At 35.7% G+C, this 25,561-nt stretch overlaps 5 protein-coding genes, 3 long non-coding RNA genes and 2 pseudogenes across 13 annotated transcripts; 4 read left to right on the plus strand and 6 right to left on the minus strand.

The window, feature by feature from the left end:
* Positions 1-1,241: 1,241 nt before the first annotated feature.
* On the minus strand, positions 1,242-1,721 carry AT5G05645. The gene is made up of 2 exons (NR_142855.1): positions 1,542-1,721; positions 1,242-1,432 (listed from the first exon to the last, which is right to left on the minus strand). It is a non-coding gene; the product is annotated as an other RNA (long non-coding RNA).
* A 426-nt stretch (positions 1,722-2,147) lies between these two features.
* AT5G38230 lies at positions 2,148-4,588 on the plus strand (annotated as a pseudogene; the record flags this gene model as incomplete). Its single annotated transcript has 1 exon — positions 2,148-4,588.
* Positions 4,589-4,750: 162 nt separating this feature from the next.
* On the minus strand, positions 4,751-7,206 carry AT5G38240 (Protein kinase family protein; the record flags this gene model as incomplete). Of its 3 annotated transcripts, NM_001344237.1 has the most annotated exons (4): positions 4,796-6,136; positions 6,212-6,256; positions 6,386-6,676; positions 6,815-7,206. In NM_001344237.1, 4 exons carry the CDS (start codon positions 7,137-7,139, stop codon positions 5,061-5,063), a joined length of 1,737 nt encoding a protein of 578 aa, NP_001332531.1. In that variant the 3' UTR covers positions 4,796-5,060. The 3 variants fall into 3 exon arrangements, with proteins under 3 accessions (NP_001332532.1, NP_001332531.1, NP_001318692.1); NM_001344236.1 differs by having other exon boundaries at positions 4,751-6,136; positions 6,386-7,180; NM_001344235.1 differs by having other exon boundaries at positions 4,914-6,136; positions 6,212-6,310; positions 6,386-7,139.
* A 1,082-nt stretch (positions 7,207-8,288) lies between these two features.
* AT5G38250 (Protein kinase family protein) lies at positions 8,289-10,591 on the minus strand. Its single transcript, NM_001344238.1, has 3 exons — positions 9,787-10,591; positions 9,616-9,660; positions 8,289-9,537 (listed from the first exon to the last, which is right to left on the minus strand). The coding sequence occupies exons 1-3, from the start codon at positions 10,529-10,531 to the stop codon at positions 8,465-8,467; spliced, it is 1,863 nt and encodes a 620-aa protein (NP_001318693.1). The 5' UTR covers positions 10,532-10,591; the 3' UTR covers positions 8,289-8,464.
* Positions 10,592-10,749: 158 nt separating this feature from the next.
* On the plus strand, positions 10,750-11,199 carry AT5G05665. Its single transcript, NR_142856.1, has one exon. It is a non-coding gene; the product is annotated as an other RNA (long non-coding RNA).
* A 314-nt stretch (positions 11,200-11,513) lies between these two features.
* AT5G38260 (Protein kinase superfamily protein) lies at positions 11,514-13,659 on the minus strand (the record flags this gene model as incomplete). The annotated part of the gene is made up of 2 exons (NM_123187.1): positions 11,514-12,640; positions 12,870-13,659. The coding sequence occupies 2 exons, from the start codon at positions 13,657-13,659 to the stop codon at positions 11,514-11,516; spliced, it is 1,917 nt and encodes a 638-aa protein (NP_198642.1).
* A 2,044-nt stretch (positions 13,660-15,703) lies between these two features.
* Positions 15,704-16,029, plus strand: AT5G05685. Its single transcript, NR_142857.1, has one exon. It is a non-coding gene; the product is annotated as an other RNA (long non-coding RNA).
* An 824-nt stretch (positions 16,030-16,853) lies between these two features.
* On the plus strand, positions 16,854-18,074 carry AT5G38270 (F-box family protein; the record flags this gene model as incomplete). Its single annotated transcript, NM_123188.2, has 1 exon — positions 16,854-18,074. The coding sequence occupies one exon, from the start codon at positions 16,854-16,856 to the stop codon at positions 18,072-18,074; it is 1,221 nt and encodes a 406-aa protein (NP_198643.2).
* A 472-nt stretch (positions 18,075-18,546) lies between these two features.
* AT5G38275 lies at positions 18,547-19,947 on the minus strand (annotated as a pseudogene). The gene has a single exon.
* A 922-nt stretch (positions 19,948-20,869) lies between these two features.
* Positions 20,870-25,433, minus strand: PR5K (PR5-like receptor kinase). Of its 2 annotated transcripts, NM_001344239.1 has the most exons (7): positions 25,103-25,405; positions 23,600-23,731; positions 22,822-23,509; positions 22,505-22,560; positions 22,389-22,421; positions 21,200-22,306; positions 20,870-21,017 (listed from the first exon to the last, which is right to left on the minus strand). In NM_001344239.1, the coding sequence occupies exons 2-7, from the start codon at positions 23,658-23,660 to the stop codon at positions 20,944-20,946; spliced, it is 2,019 nt and encodes a 672-aa protein (NP_001330266.1). In that variant the 5' UTR covers positions 23,661-23,731; positions 25,103-25,405; the 3' UTR covers positions 20,870-20,943. The 2 variants fall into 2 exon arrangements, with proteins under 2 accessions (NP_001330266.1, NP_198644.1); NM_123189.2 differs by having other exon boundaries at positions 20,888-22,306; positions 25,103-25,433.
* Positions 25,434-25,561: the final 128 nt, after the last annotated feature.

Raw genomic sequence — 25,561 nt, forward strand, 5'->3', positions numbered from 1 at the left:
TATATTGTACATATATATTAATGTGTGGTTTTCATTATAAACTTAATATTTTGTTAACAAATTTTAGGGCAACTTTACATATATATTTTTTATTTTTTAAGAACTCAATTATGTAATTAGTATATAGTTTTCCATTAAAAAGCGGATACAATAAATCTCCAAATAAACTAAAAAACATTAACAAAAAATAAATCTGTTGCTGGGCTTTGAACACGGAATGAGCAAGGATCAAACAGATCATTGGAGCTTAAATAGCCTTTGTGCTACAGCGGATTCTTTAACACTACATGAATTTATATTGTACAATAGATTAATGTGTGGTTTTCATTATAGACCTAATATTTTGTTTGATAAATTTTAGGGCAACTTCGCATATATATATATTTAATTTTTTAAGAAATCAATATGAAATTAGCATATAGTTTTCCATTAAAAAGCGCATACAAGAAATCTCCAAATAAACTAAAAAATAATCCCGCTGCCGGTATTTAAACTCGGAATGAGCAAGGATAAAACAGATCATTAGAGCTTAAATAGCCTTTGTGCTACAGCGAATTCTTTGATACTACGTGAATTTATATTATACATATGGATTAATGTGTGGTTTTTATTATAAACTTGATATTTTGTTTAACAAATTTTAGGGCACCTTTACATATATATTTTTGATTTTTTAAGAAATCAAATATGTTATTAGCATATAGTTTTCCATTAAAAGGCGCATACAATAAATCTACAAATAAACTAAAAAACATTAACAAAAAATAATTTCGCTGCCAGGCTTTGAACCCATAATGAGCAAGGATCAAACATATCATTGGAGCTTAAATAACCTTTGTGCTACAGCAGATTCTTTGATATTACATGAATTTATATTTTACATATAGACTAATGTGTGGTTTTTATTATAGACTTGATATTTTGTTTAACAAATTTTAGGGCAACTTTGCATATATATTTTTTATTTTTTAAGAATTCAATTATGTAATTGGCATATAGTTTTTCATTAAAAAGCGAATACAAATAATCTCCAAATAAATTACAAAAATATTAACAAAAAATAATTCCATTGCTAGGTTTTGAATCTGGAATGAGCAAAGATCAAACAGATCATTAGAGCTTTTAGATTCAGATTTGAAAAGTTTACATTACGTTGTGTTATCACTATGTTAATATTAATTATTCTATATATATATATATATAGATGTTAGCATCTTGTATCAAACACAGCAATATTATAGAACAACTCAAATTATATTCTATAATATTTATTACCATTTAGTGCCCACAAGCGAAACAGTAAGGTTTATTGTCGTCAACTCATTGTGATATTTTGACCCGTTTCAAATTTTTCGCTTATTCATTGGTAATTCTAGGGTTTATCGCTAGGTCTATGTATTTTTTTTGCTAGTCTAGGTTTTGGCTTTCATGAATCTGAAACCGGATAAAGTCGTTAGTACACCCCAAGTCAAGAACCCACCGCAGGCTCAGGAAATGAGTAAACCACAAGGCAAAAGATGATCAAAGAAAGAAGGGATCACCTCAGGTCAAACGGGTTTAATGGACAAGGATGGAGGCGACAGCGTAAATGAGAGAGAGACAGAGATAGATTAGGAAAGTATTCATTTCATTAGGTTTTCCGAAATGGCAAAGTGCCTTACAAATACTTAGCTAAACCGGCAGTAAACCGATTAAATGTTTCAGTACCACAAACCGGTACAATAAACCATAAAGACATAATTAAACCAGGATGAATTACAATCATGCTGTAGCAGAATCTATGTTTAGTTTGGTCTGCGTAGAAGTAATTTTTTAATCTGCTCCGATAGAATAATGTGCTATAGACTCCGGATGGTCTTGCCGTGTTGGGGGTTATGTAGCTTCTTTGTTTCTATATGTATCTTGGGTTTAGATTTTGGAACCCTTGTTTATGGAGAAACTAAAGTTTCATAGTTTTAATTTTGATCTTTTGGATTCGGTGATCGAAGTTTGATTTCAGCATGGTTATATGTCTTAACATATTTATGGAAGATGGTTATCACTTCTCAAAAGTGAAAACTGAACATGCCAATATGCCATGGTGTTGTATTCTTATTTCTATTTTAAACCGTATTTAATTTTCTTTTCATCTTTTTTTTTTTTGTAGGATGATTTCCATAGAGGGTATGAGTATTCTTGATGCGATCTTTCACATCAAGAACCAAATAAACATTGTCCAGAAAGAAATCGATTCATTAGGCCACGCGGAAGCAAAGTTCCCAATGTCTATGTCTTTTCTCAGTGAAGCAAAATCCAAGCTGCAACAAGAGCTCAATGATCAGGAAAACAAGGCGAGACAGGCTTGCAAGGACATCGGACTTACTACTAGGGAAGACTTCACAATGCTTTGCAAGAAGTGGTCGGAATTCCACATAGGAAAGAGTACCTAGCAATGCTCAAGCCGTACATGTTTGCTTTCAAACAACTTATTCAGATTGAACTAGTTTTTGTATGGAATGAAATAAAATTTACTTAACCACATACAAGTCCTTTATAAAAAAGATTTTTTTTTTACTGTTTACCATCTTAGTTTTAAAACCATCCATCATGAATGCAAAATCATGTGACGCATTTGAAGCCAAACAGAAAAAAAAATTATATTTGGAGGCATATTAATGTTTATACTTGGATAATATTACAGGGAAGATTCAATATAAATGAAGGATGACAAAAAGATTCTGTTTTTAAGCAGATGAGCTGTGTGTGGCGTGCTTCTAAGTCCAAGCTTCTAACTAAAGTACGAAAGACAAGCAAGACACAAATACATGATTTAAAACCAGCAAACATCCAATCTGTTGCAGCATGGAAAAATTGGGTGAAGAGTAGGACTAGCGCAGAATTTAAGGTTGTGTTTTTAACTCTTTATTTCGACAGTCATGTTTCTGTAGAAAATGAATTCATGACTTTTAACACTTTTGTAGGTTAAAAGTGACAAGTACAGAGAACTCAGGATGGCTCAAATTCCCCACACCACCAGCAAAAAAGGAATGCTTAGACTAGCTCAAGAGATGGTATGTGTGTTCTGTTCCATTTTAAGGTATGCTTAGGTTATTCTGAAACTTGAATTGGACTGTTTTTCATGCTTGTAGAGGAATAAGAGTTCTGAGCCTAGTAATGTGACTAAGAGTAAAGTATGGGTAGCAGGACATACACATTCAGATGGACGACCTGTTAGACAAGAGTTTGCTGACACAATTGTAAGTGAAATGGGATAAGGAACTGATAATGTAGAAGTAGCTTTGATTAGAGTTCCTATCTTCCTTTAATTCTGTTGAAATTTTTGTATCAGGAACAAATCAAATCTATTGACAGTGAAATAGGTAGCTCAGATGGATGTAGCGTTAGAGATGATGCTGTGAGTCAAGTGTTAGGAAAAGACAAAGCAGGAAGAGTGAGAGGGATGGGAAGAGGGATTACAGCTACCAATTAAGCTAGCGTTCCTTCAAGCTAGAGACACACATGTACAGAAACTTGAAGCACAACAGGCAGAATTGGTCAACAGGATTAATGATCTGCAAAATGAAGTTCGAGGCTTAGCTAAAGGAAAACAGGTTAGTTCATCTAATTCATTGTCTTCTTGTGAAAACAGTCTAGTGAACACAATCATGCCAGTTTGTATATTATTACCAATTTTATTGTCTTCTTGTGAAAACAGCCTAGTGATGATGTTTCTATATCGGAGACTAGTAATGCTAGCAAAGTAGTAAGATGTCAACTACTCGATTGGTGTTCAAAGGATGATGTTGTTGTTGGAGAAGGAGATTTCTGCTCAGCTGAACCAACTTACAAGATTGGTCGAATTCCACTTGGTCAAAATGCAGCTGCTGTTATTGTAAAATCTGTATCAAACAAAGATGCATATGTCTGGAGGCCAACAACGACGATTTTCTCACTTGGGGAAGCTGTGGATGCTAAAATTGCATGGCCAACTGATAAAATCATTTTGGACAGTGATCTGAACTCATCACCAACTAATCAAACTGCTGGATCATGGGTAATTCTCTCTTAGTACTTATTATGTGAACTATGAAATTTATACATGCTCTATTCTAAGCATATAAACTCTTATGCATTTGATAGGCAACACCAAGGGAACCACCTACAAGAGCATCATCACATAAAGAATCATCACATGCGGTACCCCTTCTGTTCCTGTATTAGTTAATTAGTGAAATTTGTGTTAGAATAGGACTTATCTTCTGTTCTTGTTGTAGCTAGGACTTGTGTTATTGGACATCTCATGAAATTTGTGTTTGAAATTTGTGAGTTGCAGAGTGGAAGTAGCATGAGATCAAATGAACAAAAAAGGTGCATGTTGTTAGATTGCGATGGCACAGGAGAAATTGTGGCAGAGGGTCGAGTATGTTCAACGAATCCAGAAGATAAGGTTCATTTCATTCCTTTAGGACCTGATGCTAGAAAAGTATGGGTACAAGTAATAAAGATTGGATGTGCAAAAGTGTGGAGACCAAATTCAGAGGTTGAATTCGTTTCTGATGCTTTAGGAACAACAGTGGCATGGCCTAATAATAAACTTCAGTTTGTGTGAACTTGGAATTTGGAAGATTGGTGTAAGATCGATTGTTGAATTTGGAATTATAAGAGTTTGTTGTAAGAGATTGTTGACTTTGGAGTTATGTATGAATATTTTCAGTTATTAAGAGATTGTTGGGATTGAATTATTTATTTGTTTTCTTAACTTTTTATTCAGGGTAAAACAAGATTTATAAGAATAGAAAAGAACATAACATGAACCCAATGCTATATTTGACAATTACAAAACGCTGTTAATTAAGTAAATAATAGCATAACAGTAACGTTATTGTAGTTATAATACAGCTGTATATAAAACGCTACGATAATACCCATAAAAATAGCAAACAAAAAAACCGTTATCTTATGTGTTTAACCTATTATCGCGGACGATGATATAGCGCTTCTTAAACCGCTACGGTATTAATTGATAGCGTTTTACGGACGCTATTAATAACTGTTTTTCTTGTAGTGCAAGAGTCAAGGGATCATACTTCTGAGTAAATTGAGCTGTCCTCCTCTGATGGCTGAGATGATTCTGCATTATTATTTTGCATTGGCATATGCAAAAGAGGCTTAGGAGGGGGATCAAGAGAATCCAAATTTCCTTCCATCATCCCTACAACTTTGTTCATTGATGGACGGTCTGATGGGCGGAACTGAATACACCATAGACCCACCAAGATCATCTTTTTCGCAATATCTTCTTCCTCTCGGGTTAGTCCATCGGCAAGAAGCTTTACGTAATCTCCATTTTCAAGATCCTTAAAGATCCAATCTGGAAAGTAAGCTGAGCTATTGTTCGAATCAGCATTTTGGACTCTTTCTTTGTTCCTTGCTCCAGTCATCTCAAGAACCAACATTCCATAGCTGTACACATCCGACTTGTGAGATACATTCCCATACACTCTTGAAAACAACTCTGGAGCAATGTATCCTATAGTTCCTCTCGTGTCAAGCAATGACAATATGCTTTCTTGCTTCTCACAAAGCTTAGCGAGGCCAAAATCAGCAACTTTGGGTTTGAGATTTTCATCTAATAGTACATTCTGTGGTTTAATGTCAAAATGCACAATCCTTTTTTTGCAGCCAAAGTGCAAGTACTCTATTCCCCGAGCCACGCCTAGCGCGATTCCATAAAGTGTACTCACATCAAGATTCGAAGACTGATCTAGAGACCCATTCTCTAGAAATTCATACACAATCGCTCTTTTGGATTTTTCAAAGCAAAAACCAAGTAGAGAAACAATGTTAACATGAGATGTTTGGCTTATGCTTGCAACTTCGTTGATGAAATCTTCGCAATTTCCATTTGAATCCTTCAAAATCTTCACGGCTACTTTACGACCATCGCGTAAATTCCCTTTATATACAGTTCCAAATCCTCCTCGTCCAACTACTTCTGTAAATGATTTTGTAATTTTCTTGATTTGTCTATAACTATATCGTCTCGAGGTTACAAGCGCCTCGAGGTTCTGCTTTCTCAGATCATTTACTTTTTTTCTCCTCCAGAACAAGAATGCTATAATCATCACCACAATTATAAATACATGGAACCCTACAACTGAAAAATACAATAACAATTTAGTTACATAACAAAGTTAGAAAGTTTAATACAAGTCTAAACAGTAATTCTAACCTTGTCCAATTGTTATCAGTATGGAGCGAGTGTTAGGGATTATCTCTGCAACAATTAAAGGACTGATGAAAAACATTGCAAACAACAAGATCATGGATTCTTACATTGAAAATACCAAGTTAGTATTGTTTATGATCTATTGATTACGTGAGATTCAAGATTAGGCGAGTTTACCACGTAATAAATCTCCTGTATCACCACCGCAGGTCGTTGTACGATCATGATATTTGCAGCAAGATCCGGCAAGAAAGAGGCAATTTGCACGAGAGGAAAAACATTCTAGTGGACAAGGTATCTCATCTATATTAAGCTTCACTTCAAATCCTTTTCTAAGAACACTCTCTAAATGGGTCAAATCCAAAACTTCCTCCTCCGAAACAAAACTCGTAGGAACTGGAACACTGAAACTCCCATCACAAAGTATACCATATGTAGAGTTTTGAATAATAGAGCCAAGACCTTTCACTGGACATGTGAAATTCCCAAGGAAATGGCGACGAGGGTCACAAGCGTAGAACACAGTGAGGCTTTTGTAAGATGGTAAATTCTGGAAGAGACCTGAAGATAAAAGTGTGGAGGAGAATGAAGCAGAGCAGAAAGGACCTGAGAAATCTTGTCTTGAAAGTCCAAGAGTGACGGAATTGTTGTTGTTGTCTATATAGAGGACAGTGTAGTTGTGGCCTGAGAAGATAAGAGAGGTTGTGTTTGAGTGTTTGTTGCAGTTTAGTTTCAGAGAATGGTGACCGCAAACTTCACCGCGAATCCCTCCCAAGAAAGGAAAACCAGCTGTGATGTTTCCACACCGAAACGGAGTACCACAGCCCCATAAATCATCTTGGCTTAGAGCACAAGGAAGATAATAAAACAAGAATAACAAGATCAGACAGAACCTAGCTGTTTGAGATCCCATGGAGGACAAATAATCCATGACGTGTGAGAATAAGTTTTCTGTGAACAAATATTTAGAACACTTGTTTGATAAGGCTACAGAGAAATGGGAGACTTTATAAGGGGGAGAGACTTTTCTTACAACAGGTGTATGGATCTTGACCATATCTTTGTTTCTTCTGTTCACACTTTGTCTCTCAATCATTATGATATTTGGAACTCCTGTTTCTTTACCTTCTTGTCGTTTCTACCATCTTTAATTAAAAATGATTTTAATTCATCCAAGAGTACATCCCTATTCATAAAGTAATTTGGTAATCCACAAACAAAAGGTTATACACATGGTGCTTGGAAAGATCCTAATTGCATAAACATCCTCTGATCTGATTTCTCTATAGGTTAGAAATGGAACACATATACCAAAATCCACAAGTCTCTTGAAGTCAAAACGACCGACACACAATATCTCATTATAAGTTCTTAAGAGCAAGTAAGAAGAAGTTATTATCAAGAGTCTTTTTTTTTTGTTATTAACTAAATCACAGAAGCTTTCGAGAGAAAAAAATCGAACTAAAGGAAAATCAAAAAGGGAAGTCTAGATCTGCATGTGGCATGTGGGTACCCAAACTTTTTTAGTAATGACTTTCATTTAAGTTTCAGTTTATAAATTTTGAAAAGTAAATTTGTTTAATATTTACCCTTAGAAAATTTTTAGGCCCCCAAAATTTCAGGGCCGGCCACTTACAAGTCACAAGTAGAGCTGTAGTCGTCAGTTAAAACTTTATCCCGACCAAACCCGAATTAAGCATGCTCGTTTAAACTCGAATTTTAAATGCCAACTAGTACCAACAGTGTAAGCAGAAAAGATAAAAGAAAGGAAAAAAACTAGCAGGTTCCATCTCTGCAAACTTTTTTAGTTATCTTGTAATGACTTTAATTTTAAGTTTCAGTTTACAAATTTGAAAAGTAAATTTGTTTAATATTTGGTTTTGTAAGAGACAAATTATTAAATTCAATCAATCATCATCTCCTTTCTACACCTAAATGCCTAATTCGCCAACGACACAAACAATCTCAGTTCAAGTTCCAATCATACCTAATTTGCCAACAACACAAACGATCTCAAGTTATAATCTTAAATCACAAACAAATATCTTGTATGAAAACAGAGATTGCCAATTCATAAGCACAACAATTTTACATTATATATTTCTTGATTTATTACGATTCCCTAGCATTTTTACATGATCTTTCTTGATAAACGCAGTTTGAGACACACGTTACTGTTTAATATATTTTCCAATGCAAAATTGACCTATAAATGTGAAATATGATTGGTTTTACATATATTCCCAAGTCATGGAATCATACTTCGGAGTAAATTGAGCTTTCCACTGATAGCTGAGATGATTCTGCATTATTGTTTTGCATTGGCATATGCAAAAGAGGCTTAGGAGGGGGATCAAGAGAATCCAAACTTCCTTCCATCATCTCTACAACTTTGTTCATTGATGGACGGTCTGATGGACGGAACTGAATACACCATAGACCCACCAAGATCATCTTTTTCGCATTTTTTTCTTCCTCTCGGGTTAGTCCATCGCCAAGAAGCCTTGTGTTATCAAAATTTTCAAGATCCTTGTAGATCCAATCCGGAAAGTAAGCCGAGCTATTGTTCGGATCAGCATTTTGGACTCTTTCTTTGTTCCTTGCTCCGATCATCTCAAGAACCAACATCCCATAGCTGTACACATCTGACTTGTGAGACACGCTTCCGTACATTCTTGAAAACAACTCTGGAGCAATGTATCCTATTGTTCCTCTGGTATCAAGCAATGATAAGATGCTTTCTTGCTTCTCACAGAGCTTAGCGAGTCCAAAATCAGCAACTTTGGGTCTGAGATTTTCATCTAACAGTACATTCTGAGGTTTAATGTCAAAATGCACAATCCTGGTTTTGCAGCCATAGTGCAGGTACTCAAGTCCCCGTGCCACGCCTAGCGCGATTCCATAAAGTGTACTCACATCAAGATTCAACGACTGATCCAGAGATCCATTCTCTAGAAATTCATATATGATCGCCCTTTTGGATCCTTCATAGCAGAAACCAAGCAGAGTTACAATGTTAACATGAGATGTTTGGCTCATGCTTGCGACTTCGTTGATGAAATCTTCACAGTTTCCCTTTGAATCTTTCAAGACCTTCACGGCAACCTTTCGACCATCGCGTAATCTCCCTCTATATACAGTTCCAAATCCTCCTCGTCCAACTACTTCTGTAAATGATTTTGTAATTTTCTTGATTTGTTTATAATTGTACCCTCTCAGGGTTCCAAGCGCCTCGAGGTGCTGAATTCTCGCAGCCTTTGCTATTCTTCTCTCGTTAAGATAAAATGCTAGAAACAGCACCACACATACACATAGTATTGACCCTAGAACTAAAAAAATTGAAAACAACCTTAGTTTCAGTCCCGCAAAAGTTCAATACAAGCTGAAGTTGAAGCAGTAACTCTAACCTGTTCCAATTGTTACCAGGAAAGGGCGATTATCGCTGTAAGTTCCTGCAAAATTTAATGTCTTTTTGAGCAAGATTGCATCCAAAAAATGATGGATTCTAACATTGAGAATGTAAAATTAGTGATGCTTATGATCTATGGATTAGATGAAATTCAAGATCAAGTGATAACCATTATTCATAGTAGTTATTGAAGTAAGGCAACTGATTTCTGGTCCTGATACGTTCGTGCAGCAAAACCGTGTGAAGCCAGAGTTTCCATCAGTGGTTACACATTCTTGACCAGACATCTCACTTATCTTCAGCTTCACCTCTAACCCTTTCCTCAAAACACTTTCCAAATGTGTCAAATTCAGAGCTTCTTCCTCTGGAACATAACTCGTAGGAACTGTGACGCTAAAACTTTTATCACAAAGTTTACGATACGTAGAGTTCTGAACCACAGAGCCAAGACCTTTCACTGGACATGTGAAATTCCCAAAGAAATGGCGACGAGGGTCACACATATAGAACACAGTGAGGTTTCTGTAAGGTTGCAAATTCTGGAAGAGATCTGAACGCAAAGGTGTGGAAGAGAATGAAGCAGAACAGAAAGGACCTGAGAAATCTTGTCTGGATAGGCTAAGAATGTTGGATTTGTTGTCTATATGGAGGACACTGTAGTTGTGGCCTGAGATTGTAAGAGAGGTTGTGTTTGAGGGTTTGTTGCAGTTTAGTTTCAGAGAAAAGTGACCGCAATCACTTTGGCGATTCTCTCCCCAGAAGGGAAAACCGACGGTGATGTCGCCACACTGAAAAGGTTTACATAACCTACTTCGTTCTTGCTGGCTTGGAACACAAGGAAGATGATAAAACAAGAATAACAAGATCAGAAAAAAACTAGCTGTTTGAAATCCCATGGATGATAAAGAATCCATGAGGTGTGTGAATACTACTGCTCTGATTAGAAACCGAAAAAAGAGAGAGAGTGATTAAAGCTATAGAGAAAGGGGAGACTTAGTTGACTTTGACAAATGATGGAGAGCCATAAAGACTCGACTTAAGTGACTTTTCTTACGACAAGTGCATGGATCTAAATTGATTCCTTCAGTGATTTTTCCATATTTTGTTTCTTCTGTTCGGTCTATTTAGAACGCTTGTTTAACTCATCGTCGGTCTGACCAAGTTGTGTGATAGGTGATCCCTCCTCATAGCTAAGAGATGTGTTTATGTGTAACACAAGACTAAGTACCTAAAGAGATAAACTATGTTTTGTCAATTTTTCAAGTCTTAGCTGATGTTTAAATACACCAAAATAAAAGAAACAAAGTAACGCAACGTGAGTAAGTGGATATGCAATCCCACTGTTAGACCCAGTCAACTAACAGAACAGAAACAGAGGACTTGGCGTATGGAGCAGTTTCCTGCTTACTGACTTAAATTTCTGATTCTTTTCTTCTTTTAATATCTCTTCGTGCTACACAAAAAAATTCTTACGTTTCAAAAATTGATGGATCCTGCAACACTCTTAGGTTTTTTTTTTGTTGATATTGTCCATGTTCCTTCCTTGTACTCTAAGTAACCTGCCCATCCCTCTTCTCACATGACTCTGTTTTCGAGTGTGGAAACATCACAGCAAACTTCCGTTTCTGGGAGCAGATCGTGGTTATCCTTGTGGTCATCCATATCTGAAGCTTAGCTGTGACAGAGTTTCAAACAAAACCTCTTTAACATTCCCCAACGTCTCATATGATGTTCACCAAATAGACAATAAACTCAACACTCTTTACACTTGTCAGGCAAAATTCTTCTTCAATAATATTTTGTTGCACGATTACATAAGCCACAAGGTATATGATGGAGTCTGTGAACCTATAAATACCTAAGATGTTTACAGATATGGAGTGTCCAAATAAGTTTTCAACTTGTGGATCCTATAAATACCTCAGTGTAGATTGAATTCTCTTCTGAGAAAGAAGACAGTTGCGGAAGAGGCTCTGCAGAATAATGTATAGAAGGCTTAGGAGGGACTTCAAGAACATCCAAACTTCCTTCCATCATCTCAACAATTCTGTTCATCGGTGGACGATTTAATGGAGATGGTTGTATACACCAGAGACCCACCAAGGTCATCTTCTTTGCAACCTCTTTATCCTCTCTACTTATCTCATCACCAAATTTCCATGTATCCTCTCCATTTTCAAGATTTTTATAGATCCAATCTGGAAAATAAGCTGAACTAGAGTTAGAAGCAGCAGTTTCCTCTATTTCTTTGTTCTTTGCTCCGATCATCTCGAGGACTAACATTCCATAGCTGTAAACATCTGACTTGTGAGAGACTCTTCCATACATTCCTGAAAACACCTCAGGTGCAATGTAACCTATTGTTCCTCTTGCGTCTAGCAAGGACAAAATGCTTTCTCTTTTTTCGCAGAGCTTAGCAAGGCCAAAGTCTGAGACTTTAGGGCAGAATGTGTCATCTAATAGTATATTCTGAGGTTTGATGTCGAAATGAACAATCCTTGTTTTGCAGCCATGGTGCAAGTAATCAAGTCCCCGGGCAACACCTAGAGCGATTCTGTATAGCGTACTTACATCTAGATTCAGTGACTTCTTTTCAGAGAGGAATTGATCCAGCGACCCATTCTCTAGAAACTCATACACAATAGCTCTTTTGGACCCTTCATAGCAAAAACCAAGCAAAGAAACAATGTTAACATGAGATGTTTGGCTCATGCTTGCGACTTCATTGATGAAGTCTTCACCATTACTCTTAAAATCTTTCAATATTTTCACTGCAACCTTACGACCATCGCAAAGGTTTCCCCCATAGACAGTTCCAAATCCTCCTTTCCCAAGCGTGTGAGAAAATAATTTTGTAATTTTCCTCACTTCGGCATAACTGTACTGTTTCAGTTGTACTAGCCCCTTTAGGTTATTGTCTCTTGGTCTTAGATGATGTGAAGTTCGTCTCTTTTGGAAAAAGAAACAGAGCAAACATACGGTAATAAGAGTGGCACCCAAAAATCCACAGCCAAGTCCAATGCCTAGAAACAAACAATAAGACAAGACCTTCATAAGTTTATGCTGTTAATAATTAGGTCTGTTCCACAAAGATTATTTTCATTGAATCTTGGAAGGAAAAGGATTAAACATATACCTATTTTTGCTTTTTTGGAGACCCCTGCATGAATAAATACCATGAGAAACATTTCAGTTCAAACGCAAGACAGAACTTAGAAGCGTACTTAAAAAAAACACTTGAAACTCACAAACCTATACCCATCTTTCCACATGTATGCTCGTGAGGCTCATCTTTACAATAACAGACGAATGCTTTTGAGCTCTGATTAAAGCCACAAGCACCTTTTGATGCTACGCATAGGGAACAATCACTGTTAAAGCCAAGTTCGAAACCCACATCAAGAACCTTCTTTATAGCCTCGAGACTCTGATTTGTCGCTGTTGTCTCCATGGCAGATCGAGAAACAGGGATATCGACGTTTCTTTCACACGATGCACTTAACCCATCTAAGATAGCTCTATTCCCAGGATGTGAAGGGGACGAGACAAAGTAACTTTTCCCACCAACTTCTTCATCACACCCAAGCTGTCTGATGTAACCATTGGCAAGTTCGTCTACCGTTGGACCAGAGCAGTTGTAATAAAAGGTTCCTAGCTCGGTGTCTTGAAGAAATGGAAGGACTTCTTGGTTGATTGATCTGTTCTCTGGATGCCAAGGACAAAGATTGTTGAGATACTCTGTTCTTACAAGTCTTATTATACGAGACTCATAGTTCATCTCGAGGACGTGGAACTTAACCGTGGATATAGTAAACTCTGCGAAATCTCCGCTGCAGTTGACCTTGAAAACCGGGTGACCGCACTCTTCTCGGTCAGGTGACCAAAAGGGATAATAGAGATCTGTCTGCTTGCCACATCTAAACGTAGGAGAGCAGTGTTTCTGTCGCTCATCAACTGACAACACACAAGAGGGAATCACAAAGAGCATCCATATGATTGTATAGGACAAAGAATTTGTCTGATATAGAGAAAGATTGATCATTGTGCTCTCCTCTGATTTTCTGGAAACTAATAACTATGAAGGATAGATAAGAGGAGCACATGATCATCTTTTACTAACTCAACTAAGACGAATTGTTTGTCCAGTTCACGATGATAGTTGAACTATTTTAACTAATAAAAAAAGCAAAGGCAAAAAGACTTTTTCTTCACTGGAAATGAGAGTTATTAGACAAATTAATAATCTCACAACAGAAACTTCCGCACAAACTTCGTAACACTTCCCATATCATAAAGACTTGGTCATATCTTGAGACTTGAATGAAATTAAACTATATGTTGGAACAAAATTAAACCTAACACCCAAAATATCTATTTCATAGTATCATCTAGTTAATATTTAATCTAGTTATATAGTTTGAGTTAGCGGGTTTTTAAGACCTCTCAATAGAGTTTCTCACAGTTAAAAAAAGTAAAAATAATAAAAAGGAAAGAGAGAGTGTAGAAAATTTCTGAAACTCTTAGATACTCTCTACATCCCATCATGACATTTTTCTCTTTTATATTGGTTCAATTTTTTCATTAAAATAAATTTTTTTATCGTATAATCAAATTATAATTAAATTTTATTTTTTTTTGTTTGTTTGAGAAACTCTTTTGATTTTTCCTTGATAGAGATGTCACTAGGCATCAAATATATTAAAAAGACAATATCATACTAAAAGGTAGTTACAATGGGCTTGGAAAGCCCGATATATGGTATCAGAGCCTACGTTAAAATAGTGGACCTAGGATTATAGGTTAAAGTTCTTTTGGGAGAAGCTCTTGAATGTGACACGATAAGAAGGTGTCTCAAGAATCTTGCAAATAAGAAGGTGTCGAGGAATGGTGCCAAAGTTTCGCTCGAGGGGAGGCCCAATGTTCGTGGTCCTTGGTTTGAAGGGGAGATTGTTGGGTACAAACCAACGTCCCACATCAGAAGTTTAGAAAATAAGTTTCTAATATATAAGCCAAGTCTAACTCCAAATAGTATGAGGCTTTTTGGGAAAGAACCCAATAACAAATCTTTGCGGGCTAGAACATGTAGGTCCAAAGAAGACAATGTCATACTTAAAGGGAGTTAGAATGGGTTTAAGGTTTTGATCATGTTGTGTGTATATGAAAAGGTATTGGAAGATAAATTGTTGTTTACATTTTCAAGATAAATTTTGAGAGTAACACATGGGAAAGTATATATATTCTATTGGAGATGATGTGATGTTGATCTTTGGTCATGTGGTTACAATAAGTAGAGCTGTCAAAATAGGCGGGCGACCCGTGGGCTGTCCGTGTCCAATGCTTAATGGACCGGTCATGGACAAGCCCATTATGAAACGGGCTTTAATGGTCATGGTCGTTAATGGACATGGGCTTTAGCGGACTGGACATGATGGACATGGACAGCCCAATGGTCTTAAAATGTTAGGTTAAATCAATCGAAAAACACTAATTGAAACTTTTTTCTCGATTTCTCGAGCAATTATTTCGGCGATTTTCTTTCTCCGGCGATTACTTTTTTCTCGATTTCTTCGGCGATTTAATATTTTTAAAGTATTAGACTTTTGACTTTTGTGTTGATTAAAATATAAAGCAAAAACTATTGAAATTTGGTTATGTTATGCCCATTGGACAACCCATTTAGATTAATGGACATAGGCGTTAATGAACATGTGCGTTAATGAACATGTGCCTTAGTGGACATGGATTCCATTTGTCCAATATCAAAATGAACATTATTGGACTGGACTAATGGACATGGATAGCCCGCTTTGACAGCTCTAACAATAAGAACACCCGTTCAAGATGTTAGTGATGATGAAATCAAGAGTGGTTCAATTTGTTTCGTTAAAGATGACATATGGCCAGTATCTTATTGCGCTGTTTCTGATGGTGGTGTCTTTGATCTTCCCACAAGTATAATCAACTGGCCTCAGAATTTATTTTTCAATACCAGAGTCTTTTAGTTAAGGTAGTTTTCTTCATTTTTAATGGAAGTATATTGGTTTGTTACATTTTTCTTCTTTTTTGATAAACGGTTGTTACAATTTCTTGGGGCTTAAAGAATTTTGTCACGTAACCGTTGCATATTTGGCACAAACGTTACTACAAAGTACAAACAATTGAATACCTGTCTCTTTTTTTTTTTTTTTGGCCAAAACAACTGAATACCTATCTACTTGTAAGATTTTATCAAAAAATAAAATAAGTAAGTTCGTTAATTAATATCTTGGCTACACACACCTTTTCTTAGCTTTGTTTGGCGGATTTTAAATTTACGTTGCTCTCTTCCAAAGCATAATGTACCAATTCCAAGAAAAAACAACAGAAAATTGTCTCCATTAACCAATGCAATGATGTGAGTGTTTGCGTCAATAAATATCATTTAATAAGCTTAGATTATATAAACACAATTAATCAAATCCGAAGAATACCTCAAGATCTTAATTGGTAAATTTTAAGAGATCCACTTTTGTGTTGACTTTAGTTTAGGAGGACCTTGACCTATGTTGACTCACTTCAACAGTTTGTTGAATCACTTCTTTGGAAAAGTGTAAAGCATCTTCACTAGGTGAGAGGGTACCTCTTTCCAACTGGGTTGGGTTAGAGATGTTTGAAGTTTCATTATTATCTGACTATGCTAATGGTGTTTTAGGGTACTATTAAATATTAAATAAATTATTATGAGAATCTTATACATCTTTTTTTGGTAATTAGAATCTTACATATTTTAAGTTTAGAGTAAAGTAACGTAATTTTAACTTTTTATTTAAATGATAAACACATTAGGATAAAAGTATCTCTCAGATATGTTTTTAAAATAATGATATACTCATATACATAATTAAATCTAGTGAAATTAAATAATGATATTTTTTGTTAAAAAGTAAATAATGATTTTATGATAAAATGGAAGAAGATCCATATCACAAAGAGAGATGTCATGTGTCATCTTGTGAAAATATGAATATTTAGAGAACCTTACTTGAATATATAGTATAGATTTTAAAAATAATGATTTACATAGCTAAATCTATTGAAATTAAATAATGATATAATTATTTTGTTATAAAACTAAATAATGATTTGGAGATAAAATGAAAGAAGACCTTGAGAATTAAACTAAACCTCGATACTTTTTTTTTTTTTTTTTTTTTTCCATCTTTAACCAAGTTAGAGTGCTCGGCAAGTAAGTGCAACATGTATACGCCAAACGATTCGATGAGAGAAGAGATAAGCCTAAAAGTGTTTGTAAATCACGATTGGTCCAAACTTTGTCCCGATATCTTACGGTCGATCCTCGAAAGCTTGAGCTCTACTGATTTTCACCGAGCAAAAACTGTTTGCTCAGATTGGTATTCAAATTGGAAAACATGCGTGAAGCCTCTTTGTCCATGGCGGATCATGTACGTAAAAGATTCATTGATGTTGTTCAAACCCGGAGAAGACAAGATTTACAAAGGAACAAACGTTGGACTCTCCAACGACAGCTATTATATGGCTAGCTCCGGAAACTGGCTCTTGATGGTAGATTCTCATCTCGGTTTCTACATTTTTAACCTGTTAACGAGCAAAAGAATTGATCTTCCATCAATGGAGTCTTCAATTCGCGGTGGAAAAGTGAGATTCGAGCAAAACCACGAGCATGGATTCAACTGGGGACACTTTGTCGAACCTTCTCGTAAGGTTACCGTGTCAAAAATAACCATCACACGGGAAAGTAGAGCTGTTCTGTGGATAGACGAGAGAACAGGAGATTTTGTGGTTGCTTGGATTTTTAACTATCGTTACTTGTTCTCATACAAGAAAGGAGATGATTCGTGGTGGAACTGGAATAACCATTGGAATATGGAAAGCTTGAATTTAAGTTTTTTGGATTTGGCTTACAGAAACAGCAAGCTTTATATCTACATTACTAAGAGTCACATCAAAGTTGTTGATTTCTCTGGAAATGATCCCATAGAAGTAATCGATAAAAACCCGTATTGGGAACATCCGTTTCGATACTTAACCAAAAAAGGGGAATACATTAATAAGAGGAGAATAGCGATTCAGAAATCAGGAGACGTTTTGATTATCTTGAGTGTATTAGCACAAAGATCAAAAGAGAAAGTTTTATTTTACATCTTTAAGATGAATCTTGCGAGTAAAATATGGGAAAGAGTAGAATCTATTGGAGATGATGAGATGTTGATCTTTGGTCATGGGGTTACGATAAGAGCACCGGTTCAAGATGTTGGTGATGGAATCAAGAGTGGTTCAATATGTTTCGTCAGTGACGTATGGCCACCATATTATTCTCCTGCTGCTACAAATTGGGGTGTCTTCGATCTTGCAACAAGTATAATCAAATGGTCTAAGAAAGACAGTTTTAATAATAGATATGTTCAAACTTATTTGTTTTTTCCAGGATTTGCTTAGTCTTTTGGTTAACTAGTTTTCTTGAATTTTGATTAAAGTATTTTCTTTTGTTACGAGTTTCTCTAATATTAGATATTAACCATCAGTATAGTGCGGGCCTATTTTTTATTAAAAATTTTTTTTTTTTGTTTTTAAGATGATCTATAAATATATGCTATTATTTTGTTAAATTTAAATGTATGCTACAGCACGAGACGATATTTTATAACTAAAATTTTAAAATTTTAAGTTGTATTTGTTTGGTTAATATTGTTTATTTTGTATAGTGTTTAAGGTTGTATATTATTTTGATTGTTAATATCACCCGTAGTATACAATCATGTATTAATATCGATCTAACCGTAAATTTAAGGATTTCATCCTTAGTATAAAGTTCAAATGTTTATAATATTTAAACTTCTGATAAAAGAATCGAGATGTCTTTCTTAAAAAAAAAGTTTAAGTTATATTTTTTTGTTAATATTGTTTATTTTGTTTAGGTTTAACATTGTATATTTATATTTTTATTGCTAATTTTAAGATTTCATCAATAGTATACTGCCTCATATTATTATCGATCCAAATCCGTTAATTCTAAAATTTTATTTTTAGTATAAAGTTTAAATATTATAAAATAATTGAGATGCATTTAAAAAAACAATTTTAAGTTGTATTTGTTTTGTTAATATTGTTTGTTTTATTTAGTATTTCAGAACTCCACTGCTTTGAATTTCTGACAAGCGTTCATGCAAGCGATTGGCTCTTCCTCGCTGGAGCTTCCCATAACCTGAAGCTCCGACAGACACGTCTTGGTCAGATTGACCACACAACCGATGCTAACGCATGCCTGGCAAGTCTACGTTAGTTGTGGGACCACCACTAACCACTAACGGAAGGTTGTAACCGTCTACGAGGCTTATATCATAGAAGTCTTGACCGTTGAAACTGTTGAGGGTAAACTCGATCGGCTAGAGTCGTTGGAGGCGCTGCGCCTCCAGAGTGAAGATGCAGAGTTCAATCAATCAGCTGATGGCGATCAGAGCGTTGATGGATTTCAGGAAGCTGCATTGAGTTTCATCAGCCGCTTGAATTGCAGACGTGGCAAGCTAAGGCGGATGATGTGAAGAGCCAAGGATGGAAGCTGACTTGGCGTGGTGTCAGAGACAAGAATCACCGAGAAGATATGGAAGATATCGTCTCGAAGATTTAGGAAGGAATAAGCTTGGAGAAAACAAGAAAGATTCCTTAAAACGAGATTCTCGGAGATCCTAGGTTTAAGGTTCTGGAGAGTAGGTATAAGTATTCTAGAACTTAGGGTGAGGAGTTCTTTGAGCACTCTAGAATACTGTTATACGATTGTAAACTTCAGAGCATTGCAAAAGCTTGAAGGTGAGTGTGTAGTTCTCTTTGTCTTCACGTGAGAGTGATAAGAAACAGAGAAGAGAATTAGGCTTAGTTATTCTTAGTCGGGTTTGATCTTTTGAGTAGAATAGATCAAGTAATCTCCGAGATAACACTTGTAATCAGTTTGTTATCAATAAGAATATAGTTATAAGCTATTCTCTATGTTGTGTTGATCTCTATACCCTCTTACAGAGCACTCGATTTTTCCAGACCCGCAGTCTCCCGTAGCGCAGAAGAAGTTCCCTGTTGAGCTGGTGGAGCAGAGAGACCTACCCCAAAAACGACCAGTCCATGACAACGGCACGTTGATGACACGCGACTGTCCTTTCTTGAGTTCGAAGCCGGTGGTTGAGAGCCAAACCGTCACGCTTAGAACTCCCGGCCAGACAGTATAATCGCATTTGTTCTCTATATTAAAGTTTCTTGACGTTACTCCTGCGGTTAGAACAATTAACAATTAAGAAAATATCACCAACTATGTTCTTAGCGCCGGGACTAAACCAAAAATGTTCTCTGAAATTATGGAAACGACAGTACGTGAGACGAATAAAAGTGAAACAAGGAAGAACATCAATAACAACCCTTTAACCATTGGCTCGAAGAAGACAGTATACGATAAATAATTTGAAAGAACTCTAGCAAAAGGAAGAACTAGAAACTAGAACTACCCTTTAATTTGTCTTCTGATTAGGAGGAATTTTCCGAGAGAAAAACCTTGACAAGGAAGAAAGAAGTACAATAAATTGGATTTTTCTGAGGCTAAAAAGTATCTTAAAAATAATAGTATGTTTTTTGTTCAACTGAATAAGAAAGGCAATAAACAAGAGAATGTCCAAAAGTAAAGAATCAGGCCAAAAGACTTTCAATCAAAAACAGAACAACAAGAATCAAGAATTTAGTTTATCCAAATTTTTATTTGCAGCGGAATTGGCTTTTTTCGGTCTCTAATTTGTTTTTTCCCTTCATTTAGTATTAGATTTCTTCCTCGTAGTCTTAATACTCGAGCAGATAATTTAGCTAAGAAAACTCGGGCACGAAAATGTCTTTTTTTCCCATCTAAGCAAATCGGTTCCTGAATGGCTTTCTTTATAGGAAAATCTCTTTCTGATAACTTAATATAAATAGTGTTTGGTACAAAAAAGAAAAAAATAGTTAGAAATTAATTAAGTTGTATACACTCATATACGTAAATCGTGAAAATGGCATATATGCAATTATCCAAATAATTATTAACATGTGGTCAACCACTTGATCAAGGAGACCTACACCCTGAACATTACTCAATCCCACAAAATTTGATATATATCTCCAAATGGTTAGAATTTTCCTTTTTCTCTTTGCTAAACGGTTAAATTTTTTTGGGGTTAACGAACAAGAACATTAAATTTGGCGCAAAAGTTACTATAAACAATTGAACGCCTATCGTAAGATTTTATCAAGAAACACAAAAGAATTTTATTGATATCTTAACATTGTTTTGGGGAGTTTATATTAACGTTTCTCTCTTTCCAAGAGAAAAACAACAGAAAATAGTCTTCATTAACCAACAATATTGAGTGCCTGCGTCAGTAAACATCATCTAATAAGCATAGAAACACACTATTAAGTCAGAAGTTATTAAAAACTAATCGAGAAATAGCTAAAGATCATGACAAGTTTAAAGAGATCCGCTCTCCGGTTGACTTTAGTTTAGGAGGACCTTGACCCATGTTGTAAAACATCTTCACTATCTAAGAGAGTACCTCTTTCAAAATGACTTGGATTAAAGAAGGTTGAAGTGTCATCACTATCTTCAAGAGTGTCTGGAACCGTTTCCTCGGGTGAAAACAAGAGAGGATTAGGTGGTACTTGAAGAGCCTCTAGATTCCCCTCTAACATCTCAATGACTTTGATCATTGGTGGACGGTCTGATGGATTCATCTGTATACACCATAGAGCAACCAATACCAATTTCTTTGCAATTTTCTCTTCTTCATCAGTTATACTATCTCCAAAAATCCTTGTGATTTCTCCCTTCTCAAAATCTTTATAGACCCATTCTGGAAAGTACATTGAACCATTGTTAGATCCAGAATATTCAACCTTTTCTATATTCTTTGCTCCAATCATCTCAAGAACTACCATCCCATAACTATAAACATCTGACTTATGCGAAACTGCTCCAAAATTCTTGGAAAACATTTCAGGGGCAATGTATCCAAAGGTCCCTCTCATGTGTAGCATTGATATGATGCTCTCCTTATTTTTGCAGAGTTTAGCAAGACCAAAATCTGAAATCTTAGGACAAAGATTTTCGTCCATCAGTATGTTCTGCGGCTTTATGTCGAAATGGACAATCCTCGTGACACACCGATTGTGTAAATACTCTAGGCCGCGAGAGATACCTACCGCAACGTCGTATAATCTTTCCCATTCCATCTTTGTTGACATATTCGCAGAAATATACTTGTCGAGGGACCCATTCGGCATGAACTCGTAGATTATAGCTCTCTTGTTCTTTTCATAACAGAATCCAAGCAGAGAAACAATATTGACATGAGATGTTCTACTCATGCTTGCTACTTCATTAATGAACTCTTCTCCATTACCCTCTGACACCTTCAAGATCTTAACTGCGACATCCCGACCGCTATCGGCTAACTTTCCTTTGTAGACAGTTCCAAATCCTCCTTTACCGAGAACATGCGCAAATGAGTTTGTCATCTTCTTGACTCTTGTATAACTGTATCGTTTCAACATTGCAACTGCTTCAACGTTCTGATCATTCCACTCACTATTTCTCATATTCTTTGTTCTCACTATTATTACGACCACAATTAAGATCATCAGGGTCAAAGCTGCTGAGACTCCTGGAATAAGATAATTAAGAAGAATTAAAAACGAGGTGTTTTTCGTATACAAAAGTACTATGGATTGAGCGAGATATGGTACCAACTATGAGTTTTAACTTCCATGATGACTTTTCTGTAAGAACATTCAAACAAAAAGTCTTTTAAGCAAAAATTAAAATAACATAAGGTATGAAAAAGTAAATAAAATAAACTTACGTTTCGTTCCTCCATTAGTTTCCTTGGATGGTTGAGACATTGAACTTATGTCGTTGCTATCCAACAAGTGACATTATTACATATTAGTTTCATAGTTTGTCCGAAAGACCAATGTTTTAAAAATCAATAGGCACACGCTAGCTAATCAGACATTAGGGTAAATCTCAGCTATAATCCCCACACGCATTGCAATTATTGATTATTTACATTACCACATTCTAGAAAATATAACTAGAGTAAATGGTCAAAATTAAAGCTGTAGGATGTCTTTGACGAAATAGAAAGTTACTAGAGGAGAGTTATATACGAGGACTTACGGGCAAAAGGTGATGACATAGTTAGGTGAGTTTGAGCATCTGAAGGTGTTGTTTTCATTGTCATAAGCATAGCTATAAGCGAGTGGACACTCGTTCTTGAAATTCGTAGAGTAAAGCGTCGGTTGACATTTTGCAGGTTTACCGTACTCACCGTAGCAGCAGAACTCCGGCAACCCGAATTTCTGACAAGCGTTCATGCAAGCAATGGGATGTTCCTTGTTAGAGCTTCCCATCACTTTAAGCTCCGACGGACAAGTCTTGTTCAAGTTAACCACACAACCAACGTTGCTACATGTCCGGCCACTCCCTAGACGTTGTGGGACCACAACCAACGGAAGGTTGTAACCATCCACGACGCTTACATCGTAGAAGTCTTGACCGTCGGTAGCGTCAAGGGTAAAATCAATTAGCGTCGTAGGAGGCCTTGCTCCGGAATCGGAGCACTCGATTTTTCCGGAGCCGCAGTCTCCCGTGGCACATGAGAAATTCCCTGTTGAGCTGGTGGAGCAGAACGATCTACCCCACAAACGACCTGACCATGACGGTGGCACATTGATGACACGTGACTCCCCTTTCTTGAGGGAGAAGCCGTTGGTGGGGAGCGAAACCGCAGTAGTCATGGTTAGGAATCCCGGCCAGACAGTGTAATCGCATTTGTTCTCTATAGTAAAGTTTCTCGACATTACTCCTGCCATTAAAACAAAATTTTAAAATAAGAAAGAAAATTCATCAAATAGCGACTAAACCAAAAATTATACTTATGTGGAAGTGACCGTACCTGAGACAAAGAAATGTGAAACAAGGAGGAACATCAATGACAATGAGAACCCTTCAACCATTGGCTTGTAGAAGACTGAAGATATAAGACTACCCTTTGTCCTCTTAGAGCCGGTCCAACGTTATTGAAGGCCTATTCAGGATTAAAATTTTGAAATGTTATAAAGTCATAGACAAAAGGAAGATATATGACTACCCTTTATAAAAGCAACAAACATCTTTGTAATCCAATTAATGCGACATGAATCTGATGTACTGAATAGTAACCTATCTACCGAGTAAAACATACTCCCTCTATTTCATATTGGTTGTAGTTTAAGGTTTTTACAAACGAAATCATAAAATCTCATTTAATCTACCTCTTTTATATAAAAACATCATTTATTATAAAAATCATTTATTACATCGTTGTCCTTATTCTTTTAAATTTTTTTGCGTCCCCTAATTATTTTCATATATTAATTCTTGGGTTTTGATTTAATAGGAAAAAAAATCATTAGTGAAAATGAAAGTTTATTTTTTACATAAAAGCAGTGTTTTCACGCCCGACCCGAACCGTCCGGTCCGACCGGTTAACCCGTGACCCGAACACTTTTCCGGTTTGGGTTTAGTGCTAAAACCCAACAAGTTCAAAACCGAAAAAACCCACAAAAACTCGCAATTAACTCGTGACCCGGTGAACCGGTTGAACCGGCCGGGTGTGGGTTTTAAAAAGTTCTCTTGATTTTATAATAAAATATGAGATTTTAGAATTTATTCAATTATTTTTAAAAGTTTTTTCAGTTCTTAAATTCATTTGATGTTTTAGATTTTGGTGAAGACTTTACAATACCGCCTTAAAATTGAATTGAATGGTGAGAGAGACAACCGAGATTAGTTGTTTGAATTCACAATGTTTTATTAATTTATTTCTGTCATTGATGATCTTCTAATATATTTGTTACGGTGTTAGACATTTAGTTGGATTTCAAATTTTTAACCACTTTATTATTATTGTTTGATTTTTTCTATATATATTTGGGTGTAAATGATTTTATATTTTGTTAAACATAATATAATTTTATATTTGATTAAATATGATATGATTATTTTTGTTTTATATTTATAATACTAAATTTTTTTTTTTATAAAATACTCTAAAATTTCTATTAATATTAAATTTATTAAATAAATTTTAACTAATTAATTCGTGGTCTAATCCAGTTGACCCGATGACCTGGTGACCCAAAAGGTAGTCCGGTTCATCGTCCGGATCGGGTTTCAAAACATTGCATAAAAGAAATCCTAAAAACATGGTTTCATGCAAAAAGAAAAAAAAAAGTTTAAAAACAGAAGCATAAACTATTCGAGATTGATTCAATGCATCGACTAAGCTCATGCCAAGAAGATGTATTGGACTCGATCTACAGACTCCCCTAAGCAAAAACCGAGACACTAAACAAGAGCAGCAAAGGGAACAAGATAAGCTTAAGATCAACATCAATTCTTTTCATATTTGGTTTACCTTTTAAAGTTGTAGCCTCTCTCTTTTGACCAATGATTCCAAGACCAAGCCTGTGATTCAAGTTTATGAATGAAAAAAACAATTGAAATTTGAAGATGCGTTATGGAACAACAACAAAATTTGTTGACTCCACGAAGAGAAGTAAGGATTAGACTCGCTCTAAGAAGTAGCTTAATTGATCTCAGATGAATCAATTAGTGGCTTAATTGATCTCAGATCCATTCTCTCTCTTTACTAAGAGTTGATGAAACCTATGAAAAAACTTTCCTTTTCATTCTTTTTTTTTTTGGTTAATGGATTGTATGGGTCATGTCGAATTTTTTTGTCTTCTTTTATGTCGTCGATTCAAGCGCGTCTTCTTTGTAGTTTCTGCATTTGTTTATTTCATTTTTTTGCATTTTCTATTTTTTTAACCCCTTGTTACTGTTATGCGCTTAATCATTATAAAAACATGTCTTA

This window comes from Arabidopsis thaliana, chromosome 5 (genome assembly GCF_000001735.4).
Source record: "Arabidopsis thaliana chromosome 5, partial sequence".
NCBI lineage: Eukaryota > Viridiplantae > Streptophyta > Magnoliopsida > Brassicales > Brassicaceae > Arabidopsis > Arabidopsis thaliana.

Bases quoted from the DNA above. Each gene is read 5' to 3' on its own strand.
- AT5G38250 (NM_001344238.1), bottom strand. From the start codon at position 10,531: ATGGATTCTTTATCATCCATGGGATTTCAAACAGCTAGTTTTTTTCTG. The intron at 9,661-9,786 runs GTTATCACTTGA...TAAATTTTGCAG, and splicing joins AATAACTACTATGAATAATG to GAACTTACAGCGATAATCGC. The intron at 9,538-9,615 runs GTTAGAGTTACT...CAATTTTTTTAG, and splicing joins CCTGGTAACAATTGGAACAG to TTCTAGGGTCAATACTATGT.
- PR5K (NM_001344239.1), bottom strand. From the start codon at position 23,660: ATGGTTGAAGGGTTCTCATTGTCATTGATGTTCCTCCTTGTTTCACAT. The intron at 22,561-22,821 runs GTAAGTCCTCGT...CTTGTTGGATAG, and splicing joins TATGTCATCACCTTTTGCCC to CAACGACATAAGTTCAATGT. The intron at 22,422-22,504 runs GTAAGTTTATTT...ATGTTCTTACAG, and splicing joins AACTAATGGAGGAACGAAAC to AAAAGTCATCATGGAAGTTA.